Below are 12,831 nucleotides of genomic sequence, written 5' to 3'. Positions count from 1 at the left end.
AGCTCAAAAAAAAAAAAAAAAAATGTGTCTTTATTTCCTTTCATTGTCTGTAGTGCTGTAGAGTAGAGTCAAACCATATATTAAGTATTTAAATTTGTTTTTTTTTTATTATTATTTTTTTTTTATTTTGTTTCGGGTTGTAACTCGAGTTTATCACCGGGCTAAATAGTCTGTTTAAACTCGATTCATTTATTTCTTAAGTAAACTCGAGCTTATTCACAAGCCACTCAGTTAATTAATTTATTTCTTATATAAAACAAATATTTTCAATATTGTTTATACTTTTTATTAATTCCATTCTAATCATTAGTTATATAATTATGGTTAACATTTTATCACTTGAGTTAATTGGAAATTTTTTTTTTTTTTTATAAACTAATAAAATTAGCACCGCCAAATGTTATACTTTTATTAAATTGTATATAATTTTTATCATGAAATGGACTATTTATACATAGTATATCTTATAATAACGTTATTTAATATCTTATAATATGCGTACGTATGTGTTTATAGGATATATTTAAATTCATTATACATGCATGCATGCACACACACACACACACACACACACACATATATATATATATATATATATATATATATATATATATATATATATAAACACACAAATACAAATAAATACATATCTATATCAAGACTCACAATTATAAGAAATTAGTAATAACAAGATGGTCCCCAATAATTGGCCAACTCGATGGTGCCACATGTCCTAGGTATTTATACATTTACCTCTATCAATAGGCGATCGAGATAGCAGATATTTTTCTAGGTCTTTTCCTCTTCTCCATGCCCAATTTCTCTTATTCGAGAATCCTCTACTGACTTAAGTATCGAAGTGTTCTTTATCGGAACTCTTGGCCAATCACCCTTTTTGGAACCCTTGGCAAGTCACCCTGCATATTTTATGTCCCTCTGCAAGTCTCCTTGACTGAGCAACCGACATGCAGTCAACTGTGCTAGCAAGTCTCAACTATTTCTCATAGTTACTCAGTTTTAGAGAACTTTGTAAAACATATAGTAGCATAAATGACTTGTTTGTTAATGCATTTTAAATAGTATTTTTTGTTTTTGGTTCGGAAAAGTGTTTATATTTGACATAAAGATAAAAATTATTTTTATATTTTGAGAAGTGTGTTATATTTTTAATTGTTTGTTAATGTATTTATTTTGATAACGGAAAATAAAATACAAACAATCATAACTTAAGAAAACTATCTAAACAACTTTACGAGAAACATAACTCACACTACTCTGTTTGGTAATTCGTTTTTTAGGGTGCTTATGTTTCTCGTTTGAAAAAAGTGTTTTTGAATGTGAAATAAAGGAACCAGTTTTATGTGTTATGTGTTTTAAGTTATTTCTTAATATCTTTTATGAAAATAAAAAAGGAAAATGGTTAACAAATCGAGGCCCAAAATGTCTTACAGAACTTTCTTTGTTGAAATGTCAATTGACCCCCCAGTAGAATAAGTTTAAACACTTGCTGGAGCACTAAAAGGTGACAGGAATTGCTTGAGATGCTTAAGAAAGTAGAATAAGTTTAAACACTTCTTTTTTTTTCCTTGCACTTTCTAAAGATCCAAGAACATCTCTAAATATCAGTAGGGTTATCAAAACTACTGAAATTACTTGCCTCTAACACCACTCTTAGGTCCCTTTAAAATGGTAATTTTTCCTGAGGATGTTGATCTCACAAGCATTATGCATCTTTTTATTTTCTAGTTTTAAAACTTCCTCTAAACTATATGATTTGTATAGAAGAAACCCTCTAAGATTAATTTTTACCCCCCAAAAATTGTTTTTAATTTTGCTCGTCTCACCTAAAATTCTAAGTCTGCCTTGGATGGGTGCAGTGGTACCCTCCACAACCTGTTGCTTAGATACAACTCTTGAAGGAGTTGTCACTTCATTCACATATCCTACAAGAACCTATCACCTTGAGAGAATATGGTGCCTGAGGGCGCACACTATTATAGTGTGATCACAGATTGCAAGCCATCAAAATTAACATTTAACATTCCCAACTAGTTAAATACAAAGCCATTTACTTCCTTCTCTTAAACAGTCAAATATAAATGAGAAACGCTAGAAATCACACTTTTATTTCAATTTGTCGATGTGACAGATTGACGGTGCACCATCTCAACAAAGTGGATGTATATTATTACTCGATATAAAACTTACAACCATACCCATGTTTATTAAACCATTAATTAGGGAGGTAAAAGGGAAAAAAACAAAAGAGAATGACAAATGATCAATCAGTTAACATAGATAGACCAGGCAATAAAGAAATACACCAAATTTACACAAACTTTACAGACACAAAATCAAGAGTAGTACAAAGTTTCTGTCCTCGGTCCATACACATGTCCATTCCCCAAACATATGTACCACAAATGTGTCTCTATCTCATGCATCCCAGGCTGTTTTTTCAACATTAATGGTTTACACTCCAAAGCCAAATAACAAAAAATCCCAACAAACTAATAGAAAGAACATATAAATAAATCCCCCAACCCCCACATTTTTAATTTCCAAACAAAATTAAAGTTTTGACAGAAAGAACAAAAAATTAAACCCTGTATTAAAAAACAAAGAACCCAGCTCTGCAATTTAATGCACGCCTCCAAATTGACTGGAAATTTACACCCATTGGCCACAAAAGGCATTGCTTATTATCTAAGCTTTAATCAGAGTAGGGTTTGGTCTTAGACCTGTACAGGAGCTTCTTCTTCTTGGAGGTTTGGTTATCAAAGGAAAGCACCACCTTGCCTTCCTCACCTACTTTGAAGCTGTTGTGGATCACTGTTTCTTCAGATGGAGTAATCTTCCTTGTCTTCTGTACAATCACTGTGTACCCGCCCTCAGCACTCGGCACAAATTCAGCTCCATGGCTCACATCCCAACCCACCACTCTGACTTCCCAAACCACCAGGCCAGTCTGCAAATTCAACAGTTTCCCATATTATATAACATATACAACTGAATGGTAACAGTATATTTTCATTAATCAAATTTGTTTGTTTATTTGATCAAAGGTTGTCCTGCCTACCTCAGAAACTGGAAATATAATGGTATGCTTGGATGCCGGCTTGATTGTAACCTCTGTAACAGGGTCAGCAGTGGTGAATTCCTGTTCATCCTCCTTCTTCAGCCCACCATACTGAACTGGTACTTGCTCAGGAGCTATATATCTATTTAATTAAAACATCCAAACAAGTGAGAAAAGAAAGGCATGAGAATATTGATTTAAGTGAGCCATTAAATCATTGATCAAGCAACATAAGAGAAAAGAAATGAATGAATTAAGACTTACTTGAAAAGGGTGTCAGCAGATTTTGCTGGGCCTGCAAATACAAACTTGCTCTTGGTCCTTTGTGTCAGGAAAGGACTAATCATCCTATTGTATGCAAGGTACCACCAAGGAACGTTGATAAAAATCTTCAATAACCCAAAACGCACAATTAAACAAGATCAAAGCACAAATTAAATTTACAACAAAAGTAAATGGAATTCTTTATTTATTTATTTATTTGGTTTATAGATCTTATCAAATAATCAATCACTCCATTAAAAAAATGATGGATCAAATACCTGTTTGGCTAGGAATTCAGGGTAGTTATCCTGAAACAAGTGAACGGCCTGCTTGGTGACCTGCCAGAGCTCCCTCTTGTCGATTCCAAAGGAGTTCTTCAAATCGTTGATCTGAACAATGGAGGAGATCCCAGTTGGACTGAAATCAAGCTTCTTAATGCTCTTCTCCAAGAACTGAATCCTCCACTTGAGAAACTTCTGGCGCTTCTCTTCACTGGAAAAGGATTTCTGATACAGCTCCTTGCTCTGGAACTCGCTGAAGACGTTGTAGCAAACGGGGTGGCCTTCTTTGTCATGACCGTGTGTGAACACCACCTTGTCCCAGTGATTTCCATGGTCTTCCTCGAGAAGGGCTTCGATTCCGAACTCCTTGCGCCAGCGGACCGTGTTCTTGAGCATGGTCAGGGCGTCCTTGACCTTGAAGTCCCTGGCTCTCAGGAACTTCAAGAGGATCACATCGCTTTTCTCGTCATGAAGAAGCCGAATTCCCCAGATTGAGACCTCCTCAGGCGGAGGCGGAGGCAGCGCTGGGACCTCCACTTCTTCTGCTTTCGGTTCAGCTTCTTCCGTAGCCTTAGTCTCAGCTGGTGGCGCCTCTGGCTCTGTTGTTGCGGTCGGAGGAAGAGCAGAGACCTCGACGACTATGGTCTCTTTGATTGCCTCTGCAGTCTCATCGGTGGCGGTCACTTTCTCAACCACCTCCTCAACAACAACCACAGCGGGTGGTGGCGGTGGAACCTTCTCTTCTTCTTTCGCTTCAACCACCTCAGTAGCAACCTCTTTTTCTTTCTCTTCTACCTTGGGAGGCTCTTCATCTTTTGCTTCCACAGGAGGTGCAGAGTACCCCTCGGCTTCCACTTTGGGAGGTTCTTCAGGTTTCTCTTCAGTCTTGGGGGGTTCTGGTTCAGAAGAAGAAGCAGGAGGAGCCTTTTCTTCTTCCTCCTGCTTCTTCTCCTCCTTCTTCTCTTCTTCCTTGGGCGGCGGAGGAGGAGCCGTGAATTCGTGCTTGTTGAGGGCCTCTTGGACGAGTTGCCTCAGCTCCTCAAGCGCCTTCCTTTGCGCCTCCGGGAGCTCCCCAACCACGTAACTCTCTTCCTTGAAAGACACCGATTCGGTAATCTTCACCTCCTCGGCCTTGGGCTTCTCCGGCTCCTCTACCACTTCCTGAACCGGACCCGGCTTCCCCGCCTCCGGCTCCGGTTCCGGAACTGGCGGCTCTTTCTCCGTGGTTGACGTCTCCACCACGACCTCCTCCGTCGTTGGCTTTTGGTACTGTTCCTCGGCCATGAACAAATAACAAGGAAGACTCTCTCTGTGTTTGTGTTATTGCTCGAGAGAGAAAAAAGAGACAAACAAACAGACAAACTGCGTGCTTGTGCCTCTGCTTATGCTTATGAGTGTGTATATAAAAAGAACAGAGGTTGTTGGGGGACAGTGGAAGGGCTTAAAACAAGGGGGGCTGTGAGAGAGAGATTGGAGAAATGGAGAGGCGTTGGTTGTTGATACATATGGGAAGAACCAGTCTGTCAGACTACTTCTGCCAGCTACTACACCACTTTGTATGTTTGTGGGACCCCTTCCACCCTTCCCTATACAAACTTCTGTCCAATTTTGGTAAACAAATTAATTTGTGTAAACTGATATCAATCATTGCTTTATTTTTCTCAACTGTAATTGGAAAGTTTCATGTTTGCTTTCATCAAAATCTATTAATTTGCAAAATCTCGGCATAATTGGGGGATACTTTTTAAGGCCATGTTTATTAACCAGTTGTTTTTTATATTTTGTTTTATGTTTTCAAATCAAAAACATTAATAAATGTTAATGTTATTTAGTATAACAAACAATTGTATCAGCTCGCGCTTACTAAATAACATATTCAAGAGTTACGTTATTTTAGTTGGGACAGAAATTTCTTCTAAACTAGTTTGAAGGAAATATTCTTCAACCTATTTAAAATAATGGCATGTGTCTATAAAAAACTAGTTTATAAGAAATTTTTGTCCTTTCACTTGTACGACAAACAAACAAATCAAAATACAAAATATTTTTTTACCTAAGACTTTTTCAAACAAAAATTCTCCATGTAAATACATTAACAAACATATTGTTTGTTCTCCTGATTAAATTTGAATGAATGTGCAAAAATAAGCCAAAAGCTATTTCCCTCAAATAATAATAAAACTAATATGCCATTGTCTTTTTTTTATCTTTTTTTTTTTTATCAATATATTCTGTATAAAGAACTTTTGCTGAAAAATAAATTTATTTTAATTAGTTATTTTAGCCATTTATTCATATATTAGAGTGTCCTATATATTGGTAATAGTTGTAATTCCTTGTACGTCTTAATGATAGCTTAAAAATATAGCTTTGGAATTTTATTATAGATGGAAAAGCCAGATTTGTTTCCTCCTAAATAAGTTATTATGATCTCTTCTTCTTTTTTAGGTCTTTTTGCGTTTGTGAAATGAGAAAAATATCACTCAGAAAGGAAATAAGAAGAAACCCATTAAAATATTAACACGTCATTTGATTCAGGATTTTTTTTTTTTTTTTTTTGGGTATTCACATTTTCAATAATAATTAGCTTGAAAATTTGGATTTTTTATTTTGTTTGATTTTTTATTCCTAAAAATATAAACGGTACCAATGTTCTTGGTTAAGCCAGCTAGCTGCTTATGCATGGAAAACAAGGAGTGTGGGTTGATTTGGGTAAATATTAAATTGATGCCATGTTTTGTTTTGAAAAGATTATTACATGATTAATTATGCAGTTTGATTAAAGGCATTTTTGTCTATTTAGAGAAAGAAAATTTCCTAGGTGAGGGAAATATAAGGAAATTCACATTCTTAACAAAAATAAATTGGAGAGAAATCCCAATATCCACGAGCATCTTAATTAATTATTTTTCCTTATTTTAACATAATTAGCGGAGAATCGAAATTTCTCGCATGAATTAATGAGAGCTCCTTATTTGTAACATCTCTTAATTACTTTTATTTTTAGTAAATATAATTAAAGTAATAATAAGGTTGCAGTTGTCTTCTTGTTCAAACTTAACTTTTCAAACTTGATTGCGTTAGTTTTGTGGTTTGAATTGAGCTTGTTTAGAGCTTTAAAACATGATTTAAAAGCCTAATTAGAATGAAGCTCAATTTTGTTTAACTTTGACTCGTTAATTAAATGGACAATTAGCCTTTATTATTAAGTTGCTTGAATTTTATAAAAATTTAAGCAGTATAAAAAAAAAAGAAAAAAGAAAAAAGGGGGGTTGCACTGCTCACTTGTTTCAGACAGCTTAACATGTGAGATTTGCCTGCTCGAAACAAGCGAGCTCTATAATCTCCTTTACTTGAATATCTTCAAAGAGAAAATGCAATCCAGATTGATCTAGCAAATGTAATAGTGGTAGGAAGTGAGATTGACAATTTTTTGACACGATCAGTGAATCCGACACGTTATTAGCGAATTAAAGTTGAAGAATTTGACATATTCAATAAAATAAGTCGTATTATAATTGACTTACATGTCTTATACCCATGCCTCATATTTAGGAGTGATGATTTTGATATAACTTACGAATTTAATATGAACCCAATATAAAATTAGTGAGTAAAAATTAAAAGGTCTGATTCATTTAATTAAATAAATTATATTATAATTAACTTACATAATCTTACACCAATATGTGAACACGAATCTAGATAATAAGAAGAATGATGATTTAGGATCCATAATCTAGAAGATCATATAAGCTGTCCTTTTCTTAGAAAATTATTTATCATTTTTTTTTTTTAATCTTTTCTTGTGTTGTTCATCGTTGGAAACAATGGGCGGCACAACCACAAGGCTGAAGACCAGGCAGAAAATAAATAACACAAACAGTGGATTTTATTCCTCAATCCCACATAAACAAAATCCTCTGACATAGCTGTCAATAGGAATAATCACAAGATAGTATTTCGTGCTGGACCATTACGGGACACCGGACCGCCAACACGTCTCTCCACTAGGACACGTGTCATGACACCAGCTTCGCTCCTCCATGACAGCCTGACAGAGGATTTTTACAAACGATCCTGATTTGTAAGATTTCGTAATCTCCGTATGATATGATATAACCTTGACCATATCGTCCGCCGTAAAAAGCCGGCCGTCGCAGACAGGCTTTGTCGGAATGTGTGTCAGGGGTTGAGGCTATTTTTGTCCTTTTAAGGTTGTAATGGGGTCCACGCCCGCCTTGTCCATTGCCCTCTGTAAAGCAAGCCAAAGCTGTTGGCTGGTTTTTCCTTGCTGTCCTTTTCTTTCTATTTGAATTAAAAATATTAGAAATTAAAAAACATTATATAAGAAAATAACAATAATAATAGGTCAACTGTGGAAAACAGACATAACGTGCTGGGGGCATTTTGTCTGGACCAATTGCTGGATTTAAAAAAGCACTTACCAATGAAATAATTCGGATTTTGGCTTCTTTCTTTCTTTTTCTTTTTTTTTTTCTTTTTTTTTTTTTTGTCCTTTTTATAAATAAATGAGTAAGGCTTGAGTATTTCACAATATTAATGTCGCAATTTTAAACAATTATGGAATTAGTAATTAATAAAAATTAGTTAAAACTATTACATTAACATCGTGAGATAATACGAATGGTCGAAACATTTTTAAATTTAAGTGGGTTTATGTTAAAAATAGTATGCATTAATTTGAGATTAAAATCCTCTCAATTTCAAGTGAAATAGAGTTGATTTATTGTAAGGTCAATATTTTATTTTGTTACATCTAACAGTATACATGATGACATATCATTTAAATGACCTGACAATATATTCACCATGTGACAATATATATACCATTAGATTTTTAACAAACAATTCGATTACTTCAGGTCAACAAAAAGAGTAATGCTAGAAACCATCTTTCTATCCTTTTTTTATTATTCTAAAGCTGATGTAGCTTTTAGAATCACTATTAGATCAAAATTCAAGTATGATTCATCTAAAGTTTAATGGTGATTTTGAAACCACATCAGGTTTAATAGAATAAAAAGATAATCTCTTGCATTACTCCAACAAAAATAAGTTAATCACTTAATAGAGAAGTAAATATATTACATGGAAAAGTACTTACTAACTAAAAATTAAATTATAAAGCACAGAAGATGCACCGTCCAACCCTTTTTTTTTCCTTCCTAAGATTTCAAAGACTGAAAAGTTATACCCAAAAAACTCTTTAGACTATTGTCAAAAGAGTCTTTTACTTAATCTTAGTTTTCCCTTTTCTTTTTATGCAAATTACAGGAAAAAGGGAAAAGATTACACATTATCTCAGTTGTCATAAATAGGCTGCATCCTTTGGAAGCAAATGCCAAAGAAGCTCAAATGCTCCTTTTAGTAGTTAAATTTGCAGCTTGAAGCGGCTGCCGGCCGGTCTCTCATATTGGAAGGGGACTCTCTCATCATCACTCTAGCCATCAACAAGCCTTAGTTCTTCTATGATTGAACTTTTGTCCCTATCATCCCATCAGTAGCACCGGATTCTCCAAAGATGGACATTCAACAAAATCTCCGGAAGTGCTAACCACTGAGCGCATCATGTTTACAAAGTGAGTCGCTTCTAATAGAATTTTTAGAGGCATTTTCAGTTCATCCCCATTAAAATTAACAGTGAGAAATATTCCATGTAATCTCTCTTTTCCTTATTGCACAAAATTCAATCAATATCATCTCGTCTCATTATTTTGGATTGGCCATTAAATCATTGTCATCATCATGGAATAGATAGTTCTGTTCAGACATCTTTTACCTTGATAAGACACCAGTTTCTATTAAAAAATACACCAGTTTCTATAAAGAGTGAATGGGAATCGTTGGACAAATTGATAATAAATAAATGGTTATAATGAGGAAGAAGATAAAAATGAAACGATTCCAAAATTTGTTGGCATATGACTTTCCAGCACCACTTGCTGATCACAAAAGACAGGGTTGTGAATTTTGTACATACAAAAGAATTGGACATGTTGTGAAACAAAACTAAGAACAATCTCTTACATAAAAAGTATAAATTAGGGCTAACAATGTTTTGCAAGTTCCGCAGGAATTCAATACAAAATTAGTATGTTAGAATTAAAAAGTTTGTCTTGTTTAATTAATAAATAAGTAGCCTTATACCTATGCTTCTATAAGAATAAAATCCAATACACAGCATACTATAAAAAAAATTAGTTGCCAACTAAGAAGTTTATACATATTTCAACACATTTAAAAGAATCACGGAAAGCGTACTATTTAGAATTGTGTTTGTAAAAAATAGCAGTTTAAAAACGTAAAAAATATGTGTTTTCAAATTATAAGTAAGGAAGTACGTTTTTAAAAATGCACGATTTTAAAAGCAAAATCGGGATTTTATCTAACGCTTAATTGCGTTTTTTTAAAATTCGCATTATGAAATCGCACGTTTTAAAACTACAAATTAAGCGGACCCGAAGAGACACAATATGAAATTGAATAAGATAGTACTTATAATTAATAATATAATGCAAACAAAAGAAGAAAATTATAATATTATGCTTAGAAGAGTGTTCATTCATAAGAGGCAACCTTTTGAGGGTTGCAATTATCAGTTGGATTCATTGTAATCACTTGTAACTATAAAAGGATTCAAAGGTTCATTTCCAGTTATTAGCCAGTTGAGAAGCAGTGCTGAAACATTTTTATGAAAAGGAAATCTCAACCTCCAGGATTATTCTAACAATCAACAAACAGTTCCATTGACCCAAAAGAGTCATTCCCAAGCAAACCCTAATCGATACATGTCCATTGTCACGTCAATTCTCAAAACTCTCAGGGGTCAGGACATGTGTAGTAAAAGTTGTAATATTACTAAAATAATCAATGTCGTGTGAATTTCACGACAATTCTCAAAACTCTTAGGGGCCGAGACATGTGTATAATAAAAGTTGTAATACCCTTAAAACAAGCATCATGTGACAGTTCACATTTTAATAATTAATGTGTAGTAAAAATTGTAGTACTTGGCAATACTCGAAACTCTTAGCTTGTGACCAAATAAGAACCTATTCATCTTCTAGACATGTCCCTCCTCATCTACAAACGGTCAAAAATGGAAGGGCATTTTCCCCCTTGGGGCTAGGAAATCATCTATGAAAGTGACCTTACACCAAAAATTATGATAATTAATAAACTTGTGATGCATGGAATCTAAGAATAGACTGTCAATGAAATTTGGGATCCCCCTATAATCCGTCAACTTGTTTGGTAGTTTCTTAATTTCTACATTACCCACTTATTATTAATTGCAGGCCATCATCCCTTGTTTGTGTAGAGGACTATTTCCCCAAATCCAAATCAGTGAGTAGATTTAAATTACTTAGAAAAACTTAAACCACAAATTTCTGAAATATGAAAGAGATTGTTGTTGTACTTCAACTTAATTAGTTAATCTAGATGCTTATATTCTGTGACTATCAAACTTGTAAAGGGGCCAAATTTTCAAACACTTAAATATGAGAGGAATTTTCCATGCATGCGATAATGACAAACTATTGCAGGCGACGCTACATTGACTTCGTTTGTTAACGTTTTTTTATTTTTAAATAAAAATATTAATAAACAATTCAAAACACAAATTATTCAAAATTACATTTGTATTTGTCATATTAGAACAGACAACCCTCTAAAAATCATTAACAATCAAAGCCCATATGGAATTTTAATGTAATTTCTGTAGACTTTCGAAGACAAAGAAGTTAGTAGATAATTACCAAATACCAAGTACTTATCTCTAGAAGTTTTATTAGCACACGTCAACCATAAATGATATCCAAGTCACCGGCTCTATATATGAAATTTTAATGTAATTTCTGTAGACTTTTCAAAGACAAAGAAGTTAGTAGTTATCTAGTTACCAAGTACTTATCTCTTGACCCTAATTAAAGAAATAAACGAATATGATCGGGTTTAGGGATGGCAATTCATTTTCGCGTGTTGGATTTAGGCTGTGTGGAGATATGTGTATAAGGCTATATATGTTAATTCTAACCCGACTTATTTAATTAAACAAGTTAGACCTCTCAATTTTAGCCTCATAATTTTGTATTAAGCTTATGTCATGTTCATTGGTCATGTTAAAATATTGGCAGCCCTAAATGTTGTGTGTCAAGTTCGGGTAGTGTCGAGATATAAGTATAAAACTATATATGTCAATCTTAAGAACTTTGCCCATTTAATTAAATGAGTTATACTCTTTAATCCTTACTCGCTAATTTCATATGAAATTCGTGTCAAGTTCACAAGTTGAGCAAAACATTATCAGCTTTAAAATCAGAGCTAATAAATTCCTAGGCCTCCAAGTGAAATATCCCATAATATATGGAAAAGAAAAGCAATTCATCTCTAACAGATTCATCGACACCAAAAGCCTTTACAACCCATTGAAGAACTATATATTGATATAGAAGCAATACTTTTTTTTTTTTTTTTTTTTTTTCTTTTTTCTAATTGAATGAGGAAAAATGACTACAGGAGATGATCTTTCTCATTTCTGATGCGGATGAAAGAAAGAATATGAAATCTTGTGTGAATGCTTTCAAAAATAAGATGAAAAGCAGTCCATTTGGCTAAAATATGTGCACGAAAATTGGCATTATGAGACACTTTCAAAGCAATACTAAGTTTATATATATGGAGTTGGGTCATGGGTGGTTCAAGGTTTATTTTGGACACATGTAAAGTTAATAGACTGAGTTAAAAGAAATTAATTCGAACCCAATTTTTTTAAAAAAAAACTTTATCTTTCATATTTTATTTAATAGTTTTTATCTTCTTAAAAAAAAAAAAGAAAAAAGAAAGAAATAAAAAAAGGAAGATTGGGGATCACACTTGTTTTACTGGTTTTTATCTTGGTTTTGGAATTCAATGGGCCTGCAGAATTGTTTTTTGACAAGATAGTTTTCGTGTGGTGCCCAACTTTGTATACAAGTTGATTGAATTGATGTATTCTCAATTTGTTGATTATCTCTATCTAACCTTTATCTCTTTATTTATTTTTTCTTTATCTCCCATAATGATGTTTCTTTGTTTACTGTCAAGAATGGCGTCTACAAACATGAATGTCACTATTTTCTTTCTTTTTTATTTTTATTTTCCTTTTTAAATTCTTTGTTTTGTGTTACGTGCAGCTGCAGT

General features: G+C 33.6%; 1 protein-coding gene across 1 annotated transcript; it reads right to left on the bottom strand.

The window, feature by feature from the left end:
• Positions 1–2,319: 2,319 nt before the first annotated feature.
• Positions 2,320–5,120, bottom strand: LOC132189254 (patellin-3). Its single transcript, XM_059603907.2, has 4 exons — positions 3,622–5,120; positions 3,344–3,468; positions 3,080–3,221; positions 2,320–2,968 (listed from the first exon to the last, which is right to left on the bottom strand). The coding sequence occupies exons 1-4, from the start codon at positions 4,906–4,908 to the stop codon at positions 2,714–2,716; spliced, it is 1,809 nt and encodes a 602-aa protein (XP_059459890.2). The 5' UTR covers positions 4,909–5,120; the 3' UTR covers positions 2,320–2,713.
• Between the last annotated feature and the right edge of the window lie 7,711 nt (positions 5,121–12,831).

This window comes from Corylus avellana, chromosome 9 (assembly GCF_965113065.1).
Source record: "Corylus avellana chromosome 9, dhCorAvel1.hap1.2, whole genome shotgun sequence".
NCBI classification, from domain to species: Eukaryota; Viridiplantae; Streptophyta; class Magnoliopsida; order Fagales; family Betulaceae; genus Corylus; species Corylus avellana.
The sequence above is the reverse complement of the archived record's forward strand: the minus strand, read 5'-3'. Positions and strand labels throughout refer to the sequence as shown.

What these genes read in the sequence shown, in the direction of transcription:
- LOC132189254 (XM_059603907.2), bottom strand. Translation starts at nt 4,908, where the DNA reads ATGGCCGAGGAACAGTACCAAAAGCCAACGACGGAGGAGGTCGTGGTG. An exon ending in CTGAATTCCTAGCCAAACAG is followed by an intron (nt 3,469 to 3,621) that starts GTATTTGATCCA and finishes GGGTTATTGAAG; the next exon opens with ATTTTTATCAACGTTCCTTG. An exon ending in TTATATTTCCAGTTTCTGAG is followed by an intron (nt 2,969 to 3,079) that starts GTAGGCAGGACA and finishes TTGAATTTGCAG; the next exon opens with ACTGGCCTGGTGGTTTGGGA.